General features: G+C 38.4%; 1 protein-coding gene across 4 annotated transcripts in view; it reads right to left on the bottom strand.

The window, feature by feature from the left end:
- Positions 1–2,124: 2,124 nt before the first annotated feature.
- Syx18 (syntaxin 18) overlaps positions 2,125–21,282 on the bottom strand; it is a 28,700-nt gene continuing 9,542 nt past the window's right edge. For 2 of the 4 annotated variants that reach the window (XM_076181649.1, XM_076181626.1), the window contains 6 exons: positions 19,290–19,556; positions 17,370–17,564; positions 16,498–16,636; positions 11,718–11,950; positions 6,439–6,564; positions 3,922–5,031 (listed from right to left, as the gene is read on the bottom strand). In XM_076181649.1, coding sequence (XP_076037764.1) covers positions 4,927–5,031; positions 6,439–6,564; positions 11,718–11,950; positions 16,498–16,636; positions 17,370–17,564; positions 19,290–19,556 — 1,065 coding nt within the window. In that variant the 3' untranslated portion in view covers positions 3,922–4,926. Of the gene's footprint in view, positions 2,883–3,921; positions 5,032–6,438; positions 6,565–11,717; positions 11,951–16,497; positions 16,637–17,369; positions 17,565–19,289; positions 19,563–21,282 lie in introns of those variants that run through there. The other 2 variants (XM_076181634.1, XM_076181642.1) reach the window with 2 other exon arrangements.

The raw sequence follows: 21,282 nt of genomic DNA, 5'->3' as shown, positions 1-21,282 counted from the left end.
GGGACCAGCCGTTTCACTTACAAGATGACGGTCCCACTTCGTCCCGTCACGTGAACAATAGAGAAAACGAAGAGACATCCCTTCGAACTGCACCAAATTACCGTCCATTCACAATTCTCCACTCACATCTGTCCCCTGCCTTTTCCCTTCTCTGCTCAACAGGCATTCCTCTTTTTGCTCAAAGCCCTTTCCACCCCATTCCTTTCACGCTTTGTCTTCTGAGAAAGGAGAGTGGAACAGACCATGACAGCTCTACCATGGAAATTGAAGGTGAGGAGCCTAATACTCCAGGAGGCGCTAAGTAGTTGCGGCCGAAGCCGTCACCTTTGCCCTATGTATTTGGACTGCTGGAGCAGGTAACAACCGCTGCTGGAAATTGAAGAGAAGTGCGGGATTTGAACCCACAACTAAGCGAATGTGAGACAATCGAGATTCCGATTACGTAAGAATGAAGGAGACTGCAAGAGACCATAAGGCCTACACTAGGCAGCTCCGTAGCCTACACTAGGCAGCTCCGTAAGCCTACACTAGGCAGCTCCGTAGCCTACACTAGGCAGCTCCGTAGCCTACACTAGGCAGCTCCGTAAGCCTACACTAGGCAGCTCCGTATTACACCACTCCTGTACCAGGAAAGTTGGATAGTTGAAGACTTGTGTATAGTCTTTGGAATCAGACGAATATGTACAGAAGTGGAAGAATGAAAAAGAGTAATAAAAAAAAGAATGAGAACTAAAAATAGGAAACATGGGAGACAGAAAGACCATTCCCCACATAAACACAATCTGAGATACAGGTATACACAGCTTAAGTTTTATGTAATCAGTATTTTAGGGACTTCGTTGATATTCCTTCTGACCAGCATTATGCTGCCTTTTTATTATATTTGGATACAAAAAAATAATAATAATAATTAATAATAATAATAATAATAATAACAATAATAATAATAATAATAATAATAATAATAATAATAATAATAATAATAATAATAATAATAATAATAATAATAATAATAATAATAATAATAATAATAATAATAATAATAATAATAATAATAATAATAATAATAATAATAATAACAATAATAATAATAATAATAATAATAATAATAATAAAACAATTTTTCCATTCTACCATCTTCCTGAAATCTCTCCTTGACCACCTATACGACTCCACCTCTTCAATGTAATATTGTTTCCAAGGATAGAAACTAATGAAATACTCATGCATTCTCCCTTCACCGAAGTGCAAGAAACTTCTACTTACAAGTATTATTATGTTCACATCTGCTTCATGGTTCATTTTCAAGAGGATGAGGTCATCCATGAGGAGCTAAGAGGAGAGGGAAGAAAGGGTGGTGGATGGGAGTGGAATAGGTGAGAGTGGGTACGTGTTTTGTGACTTGGCTACCCTCTTGTAAGGGGGAAAATTCCCTTTGTTTAAGCCTGTGCAGTGGGGAAGTACTACATGATGAAACAGTGTAAGTAAAGCAGCTCTGGTGGCCGGATCCTCCCACAAAAGACCTATGCCTCGCTCCATTGCTTGTGAACATAAGCAGTGTGGCAGGGTAACAAGGTGACCTTTCATCCCCAAGGTGGGAGGTGGGGGTGAAAAGGGTTTTATTTGTTCATGATGATGAGTGTGTTTTGACTCGTCCATCCCCTCATGAGGAAGTAAAACCCTCTGATGCACAACAATTTAAGTATCTGTCTCACAACTTAAATAAAGTAACAGGTCATAAATCATATGTTCCTACAGAGCATTTTCTATTTAGAACTTTCAACTCTCAAAAAAATACATACATACATATACCAAAGGCTTTTGTCCCCTTTACATGGGGGGTAGCCAAAAAGAAAAAGGCATAGAAACCACTCCCACCCATTCCATCCCCTACATATTCCACTCCCCTCCACCCTCCTCCCTCCCTTTCATCTTGGCACCTCCTGGATGATGGGTCATCCCTACATCCTCTCCACTATCCTGGGTCAGAGGCAGTGTCGCAAGGCACAGCACATCCGCAGCAAGGCCGCTTCATTAATTCGGCAACCCCCCCTCTCTGTCCCCTCCCAAAGAAATAATAAATAAATAAAAAATAAACTAATATTTGACATATGAGATCCCCTGGGACCAAAGTCCAGTACCTGCTTGTATTGTTCTTGCAAGTTGGACAGCAAAGCTGCCCATTTTTAAAACCCATCTACCCCATCACCTCTGTCAGGAGGTGCAGCCCTGAGGGGATGACACTTGGTCTCCAGACTGAACCTTTAATCTCTTTCTACCAATTTCAGTTCCATTTCTTACACCTTTTCACACATGGAGAGCGGACAACTAGTGACCGGTCTCCTTCCGCTACTACTTTCCGCCAGTGACTCAGAAACAGTCCCACAGCAACGCAACACAAATATTCCAAAGTTTCTTGCAAGAGATATCTGTGGAAGGGCCTGAGGGCCGTTGCCAGCCACTATGAGGTAGGGATATTATACTCAATGAAACTCTAGGCTCCATGAGGAGCTAAAATAAGAGGGAAACAAAGATGGTGAACGGAAGTCGAATGGATGGGAGTAGGTGCATGACTGATTTGACTACCTCCCTTACAAGGGGGAAGAATCTCTTGATAAATAAACAGAAACTCTAGGCAAGAAATATTATTATTATAAGATCCACCAATCTATTCTTGAACACACAGAAATTTGGGGGTCCAGGGTTCTGTTGTGTCACTGGACAAGCTACAACAAACTAACTGCACTTAAGAACCTGACAATACCAAAACTACTTGTACCTGTATTTTTTTGTAAATAAAACTCAATCCACAATCTCGGGCTGAAATCCAAGAGCTTGGTGATAAATACCACAAAGGAGTCAATTGACGTTATGGCATCACACTGTGAGAAAATAAAGATGGAAACTCCTATTAGTACAAATGTACAACACATCAGCTGAGGTGTACATCAGTGGCTCTTTTGGAGCTTAAAAGTATAAATTCATTACACAAGAGATCCACAGCCCTCAGGTAACTGGCAACAGCCACCATGTGGAACCATAGGCACTGTTTCCACAATGAGATGCAGCCCCATGGGGTCTGTACCTGGTCTCCAGATTGGGCCCAGCTTAAATGAAATACTTAGTAAACAGAAAATTCCCTCTCAAGTGAGACAAGAACGATACTGGTATACAGGTACTTGTGTTCAGGACACTAGTTAATCTGTTGTCTGTGATATCTCTTGCAGATGACCCATAGCCTTCAGGAAACTAGCAACAGCCTCCAGGTGGGACCATAAGTCAATTAGGGAAGAGCTATTGTGTTGTTGTCTGAGGATTGTTAATGTGAGGCATTGTAGAATGAGGTGTTCTGTCTTCTGCGTGGTGAGATACAAGATGGGTCACTATGAGCAAAGCTCCCTTTCCTGTATAATTCAACTAGGTAAATACAAGGCTCCACACTAACAATCCAGATACAGCAACACAATATTTATTCCATGAGTAACTTATGGGCCCACCTATAGGCTCTTGCCAGTTACTTGGGAGCCATGGGTTTCCAAGAAGAAAGACGAAGAACAAAGGACTGACTGACTTTTTTGCAGGAAACCCATAATCTCCTCAGTGAAGAGATTCTGTGTTTTTGTCTAGAAGGGAGGAGAGTAGGGCAGTGTAGTATGAAGTGAGGTGCTCTATGTTATCATGTAATGATTGTATCTGGAACAACTGGAGTCTGGAAGCCAATTCATATTGTTTTAACATGGGGAGGTAACCTGACGTAGGTGTGTTTGTGCAATTATTTCCTGTCTTGCAAGTGGTTTCTCGGCCAGATTAATTTCTAGGGGATTTTAGGAATGTATAGTATTTGGTGGTCTATTAGGGGATGCCAGAAGTGGAGAGGCTGGAATTTATTTCATGCAAATAGGTCTCATAACAAAGCCAGTCATCTTTCATATTATTTATTTCTCATAAAGTTTTCAACAATTAAAAGACTAGGAACAGGAGGGGGAGTTTTGTACCCACAACAGAAGGCTATCTCTTAATACAGTTTGTTATGAGGCATATACTAATAATAATAATAAAAAATAATAATAATAAAATGTCAAGCCAGTTTGAGCAAGCTTGGTATGAGAGTTGCAATTGTGCCACAATAATAACATTAAGTTATTCTGCATTATCACGTGAATTTAACCTCAACAGTGGCATATTCTTAAGGTCCTGTGTTTAGTTAATGCCTGATAACTCAACTGTTGTCAGGTATTTTCAATTAATGGAGACTTGCAGTTCCTTTAAATGAATCAAATTCTCTCACAAGATCTATAAAATATGCTACTGTGTTGAGGGGTTTAAAGCTTCACTTAGAATAGAAAATTGTAATTCCTTTGTAGCTTTTGGGTCCCCCTGTGAAGGAACCCTCTACAGCAGCACTGAGAAATGCGGAAATAGTCACTGGCCAGACCCACAGATCATTTAACTCCTTCAATACAGTGAGGCATTTTATGTCATCTTCCTGCCAAAAGTTCTCTATCTCATCTAGCTGAGGGCTCGAACACAGGTTTTCAGGGGGTCTCGACCGACCAATGCCCCCTTCGGATCAGAGACCGGGTCCTCATTTGCATAAAACAGTCTTTCTTTAGACAGAACAAAGACCCGCCAATGACGTCACCATGTTGAAGGGGTTGATCGAGACCAATTCAGTCCAGTTTTTGGTTGTAACAGAAAATAGTATATTCAAGAGTAAAACATGTACATAATACAGGAGCACCTACATACCAAAGTTGATTTTCACAAAATGATGAATTTGAGGGTCATTTGAAAAAATCATCATTCAATCAATTCGTTCAGGCAATGGCCTTGATAAACTCGTGGACCAATTTAACTGTCAAAATATGTACAGGACCAAGTACCCAATAAAACAAATACAAAAGAAACTAGTTTGCTATGCTAACCCTATGAGTTGTACCAGTCAAGGAACAGGATGGTGAACGACATAACTATGAGGAAAAACATGATCCAGACTCGGAAGCCAGCATCCTTCCGCATTGCCTCACGCACCTAAATAAAAGAATGGATAATTGGTTAAGACAACAACATTAGACATATGGATAAAATGTATATCAAATGCTCTCATAGTTTTATGCTCTAGGCAGGTCCTAGCCAGGTCAATAAAATGGTCTTAAGTCAGTCAAACATTATCTATAAAGTGATTTTCCATACAAAATTATTAATGTTTGTAGTGCACAACGCTTATTTTAGAAACTTCTATACTCTCTTGATATGAGAAACACTGATAATGGTTCAATGTAGATAAATATGAGACAAATCAAGTAAATCATAAAGATTTGAGCTGAAAATAACTTGTGCAATTCCTTTTCAAGTAAACACTCAAACTTTTTCTTACATTTTGAGTAAAACCCCAAGTACAAAATAAACAACCTAAGTTATGACAAAAAAGAAAAGACAAAAAAAATGTGTCACCATATAATAAGACAGTAGGGACAATCCAAATGCTGGCGGAGGAAACTGAAAATAACTGTGGGCAAAAGTTAGATGATGAGATATACAAGGCACAATGGTTGAAGGGAAGTTTGAGGAATGAGAGACTGGTGGAAGTGGAGAACTAAGTATCTGAGGTCATGTTTGGGAATGAATGGAAGAGTGGAGGTGGAGATGAATTATGGCATGGAGAAAAATAAATGTGTGTGTGTGTGGGGGGGGCAAAGAAAAATGCCATGAGAATTGGGTATTTGGGGATGAATACAATGTCAAAGATGTATGTTGGTTGGTTAAGGAGCATCACTGAAAAATGTGCACCGCCTGGGAATAGAACCCAAGACATCCCACCATCCGGATAGGCATGCTTACTGACTACACTACATTTGCCTCTAGTGACCAATCACACCTCTCCCTTCCTTGGGCCTCCACCAGTCCAGGAATGTGCACTGCTGCAGGATCCTACTCACTGTGCCATGTTGCACAGGGAGCAGTTCTGAAAAGCTCACACCACCATGGAATTGAACCCAATAACTCCCATTGTCGAGGCAGGTGTGCTTAGTGATTACACCACAGTCACCTCTAATGACCACTTGCATACGGGATGACTGCACCCATGGCACTATTCAGGGTGGAGCCTTGACATTTGAGAGACACAGAAAGAAAGACCTTAAATGTGTTTGAGATGTATAGCAGGTATAACAAGGTGGTTCGAGAAATATGAAGGTGAGACAGTGAGCAGAAGTGGGGAGCTATTGGTCAAACTAGACTAAGGGACACTAAGATGGTTTGGGCATATGGAAAGAACAAGTGAGGAAAGGCTAGCATAAAGAGTGTAGAAGGCAGAATGAAAAAATTACACAGCCCAAAGGGATATTCTTGTCTGCTCTGTAAAATTTTGAGTGACAAAACACAATCATCTACAATCCAAAAAATAAAAACAAATAAAAATAACTTAATTAAACTGACCTGTTCATTACCCTCACGGACATTTTCTGTGGCAGCCATAACGCTGTCCTGTATGGATTCAATCTGGTGTGCTTGAATGTTCACATTTTCTGTCAGTAAATCCTGCATCTGCCCTAACTCTGCAACCTGATGGAAGAGGACTATGTTAACATAAATATATGGCACTAAAATGTATACTCCAAAAATTTCACTCCTATTAATGTTACGTACACACATACAGAAATATGACTAAAGGCACTTTCCCCTTATAAGGGGGGTGACCTAACCAAGGTATACACCCATCCTAGACCCATCCAATGTCCATTTGCTGTCCCTTTTATCTTATCTCCTTGGGGATGAAGGACCCAAAATATAAGGAATAACTAAACTTGCCCAATGGCAAAAATTCCCATGAGCTTCCTAATCACTCATATCAAACCTTTTGCTTCAACCACTTAAATAGAATGAAATTCACAAGCATAGGCAACAATAAAAACCATATAATATGTACACACAGCAATGAGGTTAGTTGACCATCTTAATCCCTGAATGACTTATGGTCCTGTCCGTAGGCTGTTGTCAGTTACCAGAAGGCCACAACTCTTCTGCAAAAGAGACTAGGGGCCCTTCACTATGACTGCATTCAGGGAGTGGACAGGATGCAAGGATGACCCGTCATCCAGGAGGTGCCAAGATAGGAGGGAGGGAGGAGCATGGAGGGGAGGTATATGTATGTATGTATGACTGCATTCCCTAAACTGAATAAGATTTTCAAATATGGTAGGCAAGTTCGTAGTAGAGGCATACTTTGTAAAATTCCTGTGCCTCTAAAAGGTTTTTACAAAGGGGCTCCACCCTCTCTCTCTCTGAGGGAGGGAGTTCCGTAATGTTAAAATGATAACAAAAATTAGCCGAATAAAATCTATTGCCTTACCACAACAAAGGAGTCAAAAGAGAAGTACCTGGTAAGTGAACCTGTCCTGGTGAAGAGAACCTACTCTACAAGAGGAACCATATCTCACCTCTTCAACACAATGACTGCTGGGAGTCCAAATGAAATCTCTTTCAGACCGGTCTTCTATTTTAAGAGAATAAAACCATCTGGCATTTCCCAAAACAAAAGCATGATGGTGAAGAATGGGTGTGTACTCAACATTTTAAAGGATTACAAAGGTAAAACATCCCAACAGGAGACCTTTTGGCCCATAACTAGGTCGGATGCAGAAAAAATGACAATAATGATAAATAGATAAAAGAAAAATAAATAAAAATTACATAAATATAAATAATAATAAATAAAATAAATAAATGCATAGGTATAGTTAAATAATAAACAGGTAAATAGTAAATAATAATAAATTGACAGATAACTGATAATAAACAAAAATCAACCAAATAATAATAAACAAACAAATAAACAAATAATATAAAATAAACGGCAGTCATTACATCTACCTTTATTGATAACTTCTCTCCATGATTTTGGTTTATCAGTTTAATGTCACAAATTCACGCTCTCTAAGACGACAGGAACACTGACTCTTTGCAGAAGACCTTATTTGAAGCAAGAAATTTAATGTAATATGCATTGACTATGAACTCACTTGCCTCAAACCACCTCCCCTCTTAACCTCTCACCAAAGTAGCAATGCTCTAAGCTGTTTAGTCAGCAAGCATTCCTCCTTCATGGTACCACCATTTTCTGAACAACATTTTTATTATAAAAATATTAGATACATTTCTTAATTACGACTCCTGTTATACAGTCACTACTAAAAGTTATATCTTCCCTCTTAGATCCAAAGATCCATTTCTGTAAGCATCACTTCCCAACAAGCGTCAACCCAGGAGAGGGTTATTTTGATGAGGCTCACATGAAAAATAGGTACACAAAGAAGACATGACATATACTACTTCACTTTATTAGTGACTATCTATCTATATACCAAGGGTTTTTTCCCCCTTACATGAGAGGTAGCCAAGTCAAAAGGAACACACCCATTCCCATCCACCACAGTTGTTTCTTTCTCATCTTATCTCCTCGTGGTTGAAGGGTCATCTCTGCCCACTCCCCTGGATCAGAGACGATGCAGCAAGACACAGTACATCCACAGCAAGGCTGATTCATTTAGTCAGTGATGCCCCCTCTCCATCTTTTCATGTAGAAAATAGAGAATATGGAGAGAAACCCTTCGGACTACATCAAAATACCATCCACACACGATTGGAACAAATTGAACAGTGAAACAGTTAATGCCAGAACTATACATGAATTCAAAAGCAAACTGGATGTGGAGAGATACAAAAACGGGTCAAAACGAGCATAGCTCTAGTCCCGTAAAATACAACTAGGTACAACTAGGTAAATACACAACCTTTCCCTACTCCCACCCTCCCTTCCTTGCACCACAGTATTATCTATGCACAGCCTTTTTCTACTCATCCCTCTCTCCTGCTTTCTCCCTTCCTTTCTCAACAGACATTCCTCTCTTGCTCAATAACCCCTTCACCCCATCCATCTATCTCATCCTTGTTCATCCCCTCAACTTCACTTCTTCCACCTCTGCCTTCCACACCTCTTTTACTAATCTTTCTTCACTCATTCTTTCCATGTGTCCAAACTATCCCAATATTCTTTCATCAGCCCTATCTGCGATCTCTTCACCTTGTTTCTCACTCTATCCAACCTTAAAACCCTTACCACACTTTTCAGACAATTTAAGAACAAACTTGATCTTGAGAGATACAAAAACGGGTCACCATGAGCATAGCTCCCCTTCCCATATAATACAACTAGGTAAATACAACAAACCTGATCTGCTTCTATTCGAGACTAACAGAAATAATAAGAGAGGGATAGTTGGGCAGACTGTGCCTTTCTAGACCTACAAAAAGCATTTGATAAGGTATCACACAAGAAACTAATAAGAAAAATAGAATCAATAGATGGTATCAGAGGAAAATTACTGGAATGGATGGAAGACTTCCTGACTGGGAGAAAAATTAGGGTAGTTATTAGAGATAAATACTCGAATTGGGAAGAAATGATAAGTGGTGTCCTGCAAGGTTCAGTACTGGCTCCAATCATGTTTGCCAAATATATAAATGACATGGATGAAGGAGTAGTGCTATGTGAATTTCTTCACAGATGACACATAAATAATAAAGAAAGTAAGAACAGAGGAGGATTGTGAATCATTACAGTTAGACCTGGATAAAATCTGGAAATGGACTCGAAAGTGGAAAGTGAACTTCAATAAGAAATGTAGTATAATGGAGTTTGGAAAAAGTAAAAACAGAATATCAAGAAATTATAAAATTGGTGAAGAAGTCAAAAAAGTGAGCTCGGAAAGAGACCTTGGAGTAATAATCAGCAAAGACATGACACCGGACAAACATATCAATAAAATAGCTGGAGAAATCTCTAATCTATTAAGGTCAATGAAAGTGGCATTTGACCACTTGGATGAGGAAATTATTAAAAAAATATTAATTACACTAATAAGATCAAAATTGGAGTATGCAGCAACACTATGGACACCCAGTACTAAAAAGAATATAAAGAAATTAGAATACAAAGAACAATGGCAAAATTGGCACCAACTCTTTCCAAATTAATATACAAACAAAGATTGTCCAAATTGGAATTACCAACTCTGAAACAAAGATGGTATGGATGATGTTGTGACTGCATGAGGAGGAATTTGCGGGGGGGGGGGGGTAGTATGTGTGAGTAAATTTTGACGCAGCCCGAAGGGATTTCTCCCCGTCCTCGCCTTATATGCAAAGGGGGACGGAGAGGGGGGGTCGCCGATTAAATGAAGCGGCCTTGCTGTGGATGTACTGTGTCTTGCGACACTGCTTCTGACCCAGGGCGGTGGGCAGGGTGCAGGGATGACCCGTCATCCAGGAGGTGCTCAGATGAGAGGAAGGGTGGGAGGGGTGTGGAGTGTATTTAGGGATGAAATGGGTGGGAGTGTTTTTGTGCCTTTCCCTTTTTGGCTACCTCCCTTGGAAGGGGGAAAAAGCCTTGGTATATGTATGTATGTATGTATGAAACAAAGAAGAGAGGAGATCTGCTGACTATCTATAGAATCATGAAAGGAATGGAAATCCTAGATAGGAATGATTTACTAAAATGGGACAATGGAAAAACAAGAGGACACAAAAAGAAAACCAAAAAGGATAACTATAGAAGAGATCTGAAAAAAAAAATAGCTTCCCACACAGAGTAATGGATGCCTGGAATAATTAAAATAAAGAAACAGTGTGTGCAAACACTATTCAAGATTTTAAGAAAAAACTTGATGCTGAAAGATACAAAGACCAGTCACCACGAGCATAGCTCCCTTCCTGTATAATACAATTAGGTAAATACATGTGGTAGGGAGAAGTAAGATTACTGCCACAAGAAGTCTTATTAGTGATACATACATATACCAAGGCTTTTCCCCTTTACAAGGGAGGTAGCCAAAAAGAAAAAGGCATAAAATCATTCCCACCCATTCCATCCCTAAATACACTCCACTCCCCTCCACCCTCCCTCCCATCTTAGCACCTCCTGGATCCTTAATCCTTATTAATGATAATCCTTATTAATGATAATAGGGGTATATTCTATATCTTGATGATTCTACCATGTTTGCTCACATATTACATCATACCTCAAAACATTTCAATCTTCCACTGAGACACATATACCAAGGGCTTTTCCCCCTTACAAGGGGGGTAGCCAAAGGCATAAATCCACTCCCACCCATTTCATCCCCACATACTCCACTCCCATTCATCACTCCTCCGAACCTGAGATATTGAAAATTATTCACAGTAATCAAATAGAAGCAAGATTTTTGCTCACGAAATTTTCACTCAAATGACTGAACTGCATGAACTAAAATTTCTTGAGGGGCAACATTCACAAAAAATGGGTCTCAAATTTAATAGTCATTACTGAGGATTTTATACATTTTCCTTTATATTAGCAGTTTTAAGGTTGATGAATATGTTTATTTGTATGAGAAGAGTGTTCGCTGATTTAGTTACTTTCTTACAATGGAAAAAGGATCTTTGATAAATATAAAATATGTACATGTTTAGCAATTTTTTTTTTTTTTTCAAAAGTATCCACAGCCAATGAATGGGCAACAGACTGATTGAACTACAGATTACTATCTTCATAGGTGCTTCTTATCAGCATAATTTGAGCAACAAGACTTTTGGCAGAAAGTGTACAGTGGGTTTTCTTCACTGACTCGCGTCATGCTACGGTGGGTTCCCTTCAACCAAAAAACTTTCCATACCTGTCGGGTGATCTGTTTCACTTCCTCCTGGTTGGACTGTAATTCCTGATAGATATGTGTGTTTTCCTCCTCCAGCATCTGCCGCTCTTCCACACTCAAGTCGTTGAGAAGGCCATCAATATCCTCATCCAGCAAACTGGTTTCACTGTAGTTAAGACTTCTACCACCAGGAGTGCTTGTGTTGCTTCCAGTATCCAGTTCTCTTGTGCTTAAACCATCAGTATTGAATCTATCTGTTAATTATGGACACATCACGTCAATTCTCAGTCAATTAAACTTTATACCCTTGAATAAATCATCTCAGGGTACTGAACCCCAAAAACTATAAAATATGCCAAATGACCAAAGGGCAGTCTAGTTTTAACCCTTCCAGTCTAATATCATCCAAAACAATCTATCAAGTGATGATGAGGTTGATGCAGATAATTCTAACTCTTTTAATCTAGGGGTTATTTCCAAGGAAAGAAAGCATCTGATATAATCCTGAATTATATAAAGTATGGTACTAGATTTGACTTCTGGTAAGATAAAAAAGGAAACAAATGGATGATGGATAGGGAGGAAAGCCTACTGGTATATGGACAGAATAACTATGCCCATAGAGTACTTGGGAAAACCATCAAGAAACCATAATTGGTTAAACAAACAACAAACAAATGTACATACATACATACATATACCAAGGCTTTTTCCCCCTTCCAAGGGAGGTAGCCAAAAAGGGAAAGGCATAAAAACACTCCCACCCATTACATCCCCAAATACACTCCACACCCCTCCCACCATCCCTCTCATCTGAGCACCTCCTGTGAAGAATAATAACTCGATCTGTTATCTGAAGTCTCTTGCAGGTGACCCATATGTCCCAAGTCAATGTCAACAATCACTAGATTGGCTCAAATGTGGAGAACAATTAAGAAGAAAAAATAATAAATAAATAAATAAATAAATAAATACATACACACATATACCAAAGGCTTTTTCCCCCTACACGGGAGTAGCCAAAAAGAAAATGGCATAGACACCACTCCCACCCATTCTATTTCCTATAAATAAATACATACATACATATACCAAGGTTTTTTTCCCCTTACAAGGAGGGTAGCCAAAAAGAAAAAGGCACAAGATCACTCCCACCCATTCCATCCCTGAATATACTCCACACCCCTCCAACCTCCCATCTCATAAATAAATACATTTCCTAAATAGATAAATAAAACAAATAACTGACACATGATCCCATATGAACATCCCAGAACAGAATACCATCACCAAAGCAACAACACTCTTCAACAACTTTGAAATCATATGGAAATCCACAAAAATAGATGGCGAAAGAATAATAATGAGCATGTCTGAAATAAAACTACAGTTAGCAATGACAGTTTTGCAAACTTTTCGAGTATGCATAACGGTCCGCGTTTTTGGGATCCATGTGATATCTCATTCACAAAAACCAAGCAGAAGAAAGTGACTAACTGGCAACCTTCAGCCATCCACCCACACAATAGCCACATTAAACAAAGCCAGTCAGTGTGTGACTGTCTTTCAGTGGAGGTGTTTTTTTGTTTTGTTTTTGTTTTTTGTGTTGCCACCAAGTTTCTTCGTTTTTCCTCATAGTGTTCACTGACTTTTGGGGTGTGCACTGCCTCTGCATGATGCCTGGAAATCACAAAGTGCATGATAACATTGCTTAAGTGACTGAACTACACAAAGTGGAAAAGAATAATCGAGAAATAGCCAAGGCAAAAGGTGGGACCGAGTGTACTGTGTCCCGACTCCTAACAAAATATTGCATGGGTGGAGGGGTTGATACCGTGTCCCTCCACAAACATGCCAGGGGCAAGGCCCTGTACATTTCCCTGAAGGCGTTGAGGCTTTTAAAACATCAGTTGGACCTTAACCCTTCTACAACTGTAAAGGAATTGAGGGAAAAGAACCTTAACCCCTTCCATACGGTGACACCTACGTAGTCGTCATGAGGAGCAAGTGGGTATGCGAGGATGCCAATGTCGGTGTCTTGATTATATTTTTTGTAGTTGTACCTACGTGACCCCCATACTCTGTAAACTGGCTTCATCATATTTTCTATGGTTATCAAAATTCACGGGTGAAAGAGAGAACAATCGATACAGCGGTGACTTTATTTTTTATAATGCAAGTATTATGACACAACATCGTACATCTGCCAGCTAATGCTGCCCGCAAGATTTTGGCCCGGAGTGAAGCGGTTAAGCTTCTTGGTGATGTCTCCATCAGGACAATTCAGGAAAATATTCAGAAGCAGTTAAATTACTTGAAAGTGAAAGCACGTGTGAAGCCCCTCATCACTGCAAAGCAAAGCAATGGTGCCGCCATGTCCAATTTGCCAAGGATCATCAAGACTGGGACCTTGTTTTGTAGTGTAAGGTCCTTTGGACCGATGAAGCAACCTTTTGTATAAGTGAGAGCAAAAGAACAAAGGTGTGGAAGTTTCATACCGCGTCAGCCTGTGACAAGCAGCACCCGCCCTATCTTATGATGTGGGGCGCCCTTGGCTATGGTGGTTTGGAGAACCTTGTATTATTCCCTAAGGGCCAGACTGTCAACTCTGAGCACAATATCAACCTTCTACAGGAGAATTTAGGGAAGTGTTTTGCAAAAACCGGGTTTGAGATCCTTCAGCAGGATGGCGGCCTTTGCCACACCTCAAGGGCAGCCAAAAAGTAGCTCAGTGATAGTGAGGTTGACTACATACAATTGGCCTGGTCAGTCACCTGATATTTCCCCCACAGAAAACTTATGGGACATCCAGAAAGTGTGGGAGGAAATTCCTGCTTCCCACTGTCAGAATTTGGCCAATTCTGTCCGTCCCCAAAAAACTCCAACAGGTCATCAATGTCAAGGGCTTCCCCATCGGGAAGTAGCATTGATGGCATAAATGTTTGGTTAATTATTTTTTGCAATTTCTTAAATAACTTTATTGAAATTTTTTGCGTATATTTCCAATCATTCACCCTAAAAGACACAGAGAAGGCAATATACATCCTTAAATAAAAAAATACATACATATATGCATACACTAGAAAAGAATTCAAGGCAAGGTTTGACAAATAGAGGAAAAGAGATGGGATTCCATGAGCATTGCTTCAACCCTTTACACTACAACTAGGTAAATACATGCAAACATGCATAAAATGGGACAAAAAAGAAACAAGAGGACACACAAAAAAACTAAAGAAAGGCAGCTACAGAAGAGATCTGAAAAAGAACAGTTTCCCACACAGAATGATTGACGTCTGGAACAAATTGAACAGTGAAACATTTAATGCCAGAACTACACACGAATTCAAAAACAAACTGGATGTGGGGAGTTACAAAAACAGGTCAAAACGAGCATAGCTCTAGTCCCGTAAAATACAACTAGGTAAATACATACATGCATATATAAATGACATAGATGAAGGTGTAGAATGTTATATGAACTTCTTTGCAGACAACACAAAACTTCTAAGAAAGTAAGTACAGAAAAAGACTGAATCACTACAGAGGCCTGGACAAAGTCTGGGAATGGAACTAAAAGTGCGAAGTGAAATTCAACATTAAGAAATGTGGTATAATGGAGTTTGGAAAAAGTAAAAAAAGAACATCAGGGCAATATAAAATTGGTACAAAGGAAGTAAAGAAAGTTAGTTCCAAAAAGGACCTGGGAATAATTATCACCAAAGACATGTCCCCAGACAAGCATATAAACAAAATAATCAGAGAAACCTACAATCTACTAAGATCAAAAAGGTGGCTTTTAACTACTTGGATGAAGTAATGGTAAAAGAAATATTAGTCACACTGATATGACCAAGATTGGAGTATGCTGCGACACTATGGACACTCAGTACAAAAAAGAATACAAGGAAATTAGAAAGAATCCAAAGAGCAACAACACTTTCAAAATTGACATACAAACAAAGATTGTCCAAACTGGAACTACTAACCCTGGAACAAAGAAGAGAAAGAGATCTATCGGACATTTACAGGATCATGAAAGGCATGGAAGTCCTTGACAGAGAAGACTTATTAAAGTGGAATAAAAGAAAAAAACAAGGGGACATGAAAAGAAACTCAAAAAGGATAGTTATAGAAAATGTGAAGAAAAAAAAAAAATCCACATAGAGTGGTGGATGTCTGGAACAAATTGGATGAAACAATAGTGTGTGCAAACACCATACAAAAATTTAAGAACAAACTAGATGTTGTGAGATACAGAGATAGGTCTTAGCATAGCTCCCCTTCCCATATAATACAGCTAGGTAAATACATCTTTGATTCTATGGAAATATATCTATTTTCATGAATTAAAATTAATGCAGCCCAAAGGGATTTCTCCCCATCTTCTCCTTTTCTGGATGAGGGGACAGAGAGGGGGAGTCGCCGAACTTATGAAGCAGCCTTGCTGCGTCTTGCGACACTGCTTCTGACCCAGGGCAGTGGACAGGATGCAGGGATGACCCATCATCCAGGAGGTGCCGAGATAAGAGGGAGGGAAGAGGGTGGAGGGGAGTGGAATATATAGGAAATGTAATGGGTGGGAGTGGTTTCTACGCCTTTTTCTTTTTGGCTACCCCCCGTGTAGGGGGAAAAAGCCTTTGGTATATGCATGTATGTAGATGTTGTGAGATACAAAGATAGGTCACTACTAGCATAGCTCCCCTTCCCATATAATACAACTAGGTAAATGCATCTTTGATTCTATAGAAATATATCTATTTTCATAGATTAAAATTATTTCAAGTTAGAAAAGAATTACCTTTGGTCCTATGAACCGGAGAATCTTCTTCCCCTGACTGATGCGAGTGAATGCGGTCCAATGGTTTGCCAAGGTCTTCGGCCCCTTTATCACTTCTTTTCCTGGGACCACCAGGTCTCTGAAGTCTGAATAATTGTTCCTATAAAAAATAAATAAACAAATAAATAAATAAAAAATCAAGAGAGATCTTTGACTAAGCAACTAAAGTGCCACACACAACCTACTCCTCTAGCCCATGAGGTCAACTTTTGTACACGCATACATGCACATACCAAAATCTCTTTTTCGGTTATGAAAAGGGTTGACCATTCATGTTGTGGGGCCAATGATGGGTAACTGAAAGTGAGGGTTCTGCAGGATAAAAGTCAGAAAGAATCATCTCCATTCAAAACCTATCACTACTTCAAAAGGTCATAAACAATAATCTTCCTGTCACCCATCTTCAAAACCCATCAATATTGTCACCTCTATGTAAAGATGCAAACCCAAGTAGCTGGCATTCAATTTCTGAAATACAGTCAAAGTAGATACAGATCTTGGGCCTGGTCCGTAAATGCCCCTCAGAGCTGCACTTCTGGAGGGAAGTGAGGGTGATGACACGTTTTGAGAGTAGGTGGTAGGGAGAAGATTCTTTTTGAGGTCCATCTCACAGGACCACCACTTGCATGTACCTGTTATTAGGCCTTTGCTTTCCACACAAATATATTAATTTTTCAAATAATCTAAAAAAAATATATATATATATTAACTTAGAGCCAAGTTTGACTGATTAAAAAAAAGGAGATAGGACCTCACTTCTGCAGCTCTTCTCCTGTACATTACAAATAAGTAAATACAATAAGGTAAATACATGAAATGCAAAAACATCTCACCTTTTCTTTTCTCCTCTTCTGTCTAATTTCTCTCATTTCTTTAAATAATGAGCTAATAACTTGGAAATTGTTTCTAAGAATAGCTGCCATATTTTTCCTACATTCTCGTCCATCTTCCGATCCTTCTGCATCTTTTAGACAATCTTCTAAATTCTTCAGTTGTTCATCAATTAGCCTAAGATTTGTAGCTACAACCTGGAAATAAAAACATCAGTTTTACATTGTTTTTACAAACACTAATCTAGTAACCACTTTTTCACTTTATAAGATATAATTCAATTCAATTCTTTTTGAATTATTAAATTGAATTATTTCTTTAAAGGATAAAAGGGGCATTGGGCAAGAGGGGAATGTCTGTTGAGGAAGGACAGGAAAAGACAGAAGATAGGGGCAAATGAAGAATGATTGTGTATGGATGATGATATGATGCATGAGGGGGAGGGGGAGTGGGTGGGGGGATAGGGAGATGAGGGAGTATGTGTGAAAAATAATTTGACGTAGCCCAAAGGGATTTCTCCCTGTCTTCTCTTCTTCTGCATGAGGGGATGGAGAGGGGGGTTGCCAATTTAATGAAGCAAATTTGCTGTGGATGTGCTGTGTCTTGCAACACTGCTTCTGACCCAGAGCTGTGGGCAAGATGCAGGGATGACCCATCATTCAGGAGGAGCCAAGATAAGAGGGAGGGGGGTGAATGGGAGTGGAGTATGTGGGGATGGAATGAGAGTGGATTTTATGCCTTTGTTTTTTGGCTACCTCCCTTGTAAGGGGGAAAAAGCCTTTGGTATATGTAAGAAACAATCATTAAAGAAGCTTTAAAATTCTTTATGCATTACCTAACTGCACTAAACATAAGTTGTTGTTTTTTTTTTCAAAGATAAAGAATGAGATGAGCAGACAGTATGAAAGGGGCTTTAAAATTATTTATGCATTACTTAACTACATTTTCATTATTATTATTATTATTATTAATTTTTTTTTTTTTTTTTTTTTTTTTTTTTTTTTTTTTTTTTTTTTTTTTTTTTTTTTTTTTTTTTTTTTTTTTTTTTTTTTTTTTTTTTTTTTTTTTTTTTTTTTTTTTATGAAAGGGGCTTTGGATACATGTGGATCGTCTTTTGAGGAGGGAAATTACACCCAGAAGGTCTTTTAATCCAACACTCGCCAACCACCACTTGTGTGGATGTTTGGGCCCAGGACATAAGCTCACTTCAGTAATTGGTGGTGCCGTATGTCCTGGACCAATTCCCTTAGTGGATCTATGTCCTCCTGGACCCAAACATCTGCACATGTGGCAGTTGGCAAGTGTTGTATTAAGAGGCATAGGTGTGTTGCAAATAATAGGAGTAAATGGAGGGAGATTGTGAATGGATGAAGGGATGATGCAGACCAAAGGACCGGTCTTATTTGCTTCATTATTTATCTATGACAGGATGAAGATGGGAGAGGGGGATCATTACATGGCAAAGAAATAGGGCAAAATCAACTCCTGCAGTCAGGCCCTACTGTGGAAGAACTGTGCCTCACTGCACTGCTTTTGACCCAAGCATTGTGGTGATGACATGGCAACCCCTCCTCCGTTAGAGGTTTGAGGAATGTTTTATTTAATTTTTTTTTTTTTTTAAGTAGTTTTTTTAAGTCATTTGTCTTGGCCACCTTCCTTAAGAGGGAAAAGGGCCTTTGATATATGAATATATATTTGAAAACAAGATGGCAAGACACAAGCCAAGATAGCAGAAAAGGGAGAATCAACTTGACATTATTACAACAAAAACTATATTCAAAATAATTTTGGTTCATCAGCATTACTATAATTACAAATTTTATATTCATTTCTTGTAAACCTTTCTAAATGACACTAGTTAGTGAACAATAACGTATCTACTTACCACTCCCTGTATGCTAAAACAATTACAGAAAACTAACCTTCTCCATATAATTTCTCTCCTGATTGGACATAGCCTGGTCTTGGTCATTCAAATATTTCTTTTTGTGTTCATTTAGTAAATTCTTGTGACTGTTGATATTAGATTGAATGTCTCGTACCCTGCTATAGAACTGTGTAGATGCCGTTGGTAAAATTTTACTCTGTGGTAACACAATACCCATGGCTTTATTTCGAGTGCGAATAGTTTTTACGCACGACTTGAAAAGTGTCGTCACATCTATTGCTGCAGACCCCTCCACCGTCATCTGCATCATAGAAAAAAATAATAATAATAATAAAGAAAAACATCAATGCAGAAATAAGTAAATATGTATTTTCTGATATATTGTATATTTTTTGTGAATAAGCACTTTTTCTTTTTTTTGGGCTTAACATCTAAATTCTAGATATTGTACCATAAAACACTGAAGTATTGAAGTATTTCTAACTGACCTTCAGATATACTTAAAAAAATTAAGCAGAATACACATATCTGTGTAACAAAATCTACAGTTCTCATTAAATTTAGTTCAATTCGAATCATGCCATCTTATTAAATACTTAGCACTAAGAAATAAATTTTAGGGAAGGGGACAGATTGGAAGAACAGTAAACTTAGTGTTACAATCAATCAAGAACTACTGTTTGTCTCAAGGTTTAATAGATCATTATTAATCTACTGCAACATCACTCAACAAAAACCATGCACAGTAGGTGTACAGCACATCTAAAAGATGAAAATTAAAATATTTTCCAGGTTCTCAAGCTAACTTTCAATCACCTATTATTCAAGTATTAAGTCATCATAAAAGGTTCACCATATGTGTGTGAATTCACATATTGGAAAGACACACATCACAAGGGACAGGTGTATTTACTGTCTGTGAATTCATTCTATGACAATTTTTTTACTTATCCCTCATATACAAGAAAGAACAAGTATGTATATGTATATGTGTGTGTATATATATATATATATATATATATACATATATATATATATACATATATATATATATATATATATATATATATATATACATGTATTTACCTAGTTGTATTTTACGGGAAGGGGAGCTATGCTCGTGGGGTCCCGTCTTCATATCTCATTTTATCTAAACTATTTTTAAATTCATGTATTGTTTTTGCACACACCACTTTCTCATCTAACTTGTTCCAACTGTCTATTACTCTGTGAGGAAAGCTGTTCTTTTTCAAATCTCTTCTATAGCTGTCTTTTTTTTTATTTTCTTTCCGTGTCTAGTATTTCTGTCATCCCATTTTATCAGATTCTCTCTCAGTAATTTCTATGCCTTTCATGATTCTGTAAATAGCTATCAAATCTCCTCTCTCTCTTCTTTGCTCTAGTGTCTGTAGTTCAAGTTTTTCTAGTCTCTCTTCATATGATAGTTTTGAGAGTGTTGGTGCCAGTTTTGTAATTGCTCTTTGTATTCTTTCAAGTTTTTTTATACATTTTTTTGTACTTGGTGACCATATCGTTGCTGCACATTCCAATCTTGGTCTTATCAGGGTGATTAGGATTTTCTTCACCATTTCTTCATCCAGGTATGTAAATGCAACTTTAATTGTTCTTATTAAATTATAAGTTTCTCCAAAAATCTTATCTATATGTTTCTCAGGTGACATATTATTCATAACAATGACTCCCAGGTCCTTCTCATTTTCTACTTTTTTTATTCCTTCTTCTCCCAATTTATATGCTCCTGTTATTCTGTTTTTGCTTTTTCCAAATTCCATTATACTACACTTTTTTGTATTGAACTCCATCTCCCATTTCCTACTCCATTCTTGTACCTTATTTAGATCTCTCTGTAGTGATTCACAATCTTCTTCAGTTTTCACTCTTTTCAGTAGTTTTGCATCATCTGCAAAGAAGCTCATATAGCTTTCTATTCCTTCATCCATATCATTAATATATATAGCAAACATTATTGGGGCCAGAACTGTTCCCTGCGGAACACCGCTTATTAC

The sequence above is a fragment of the Oratosquilla oratoria genome, chromosome 3 (genome assembly GCF_046742065.1).
Source record: "Oratosquilla oratoria isolate Oo_2021 chromosome 3, ASM4674206v1, whole genome shotgun sequence".
NCBI lineage: Eukaryota > Metazoa > Arthropoda > Malacostraca > Stomatopoda > Squillidae > Oratosquilla > Oratosquilla oratoria.
The sequence above is the reverse complement of the archived record's forward strand: the minus strand, read 5'-3'. Positions and strand labels throughout refer to the sequence as shown.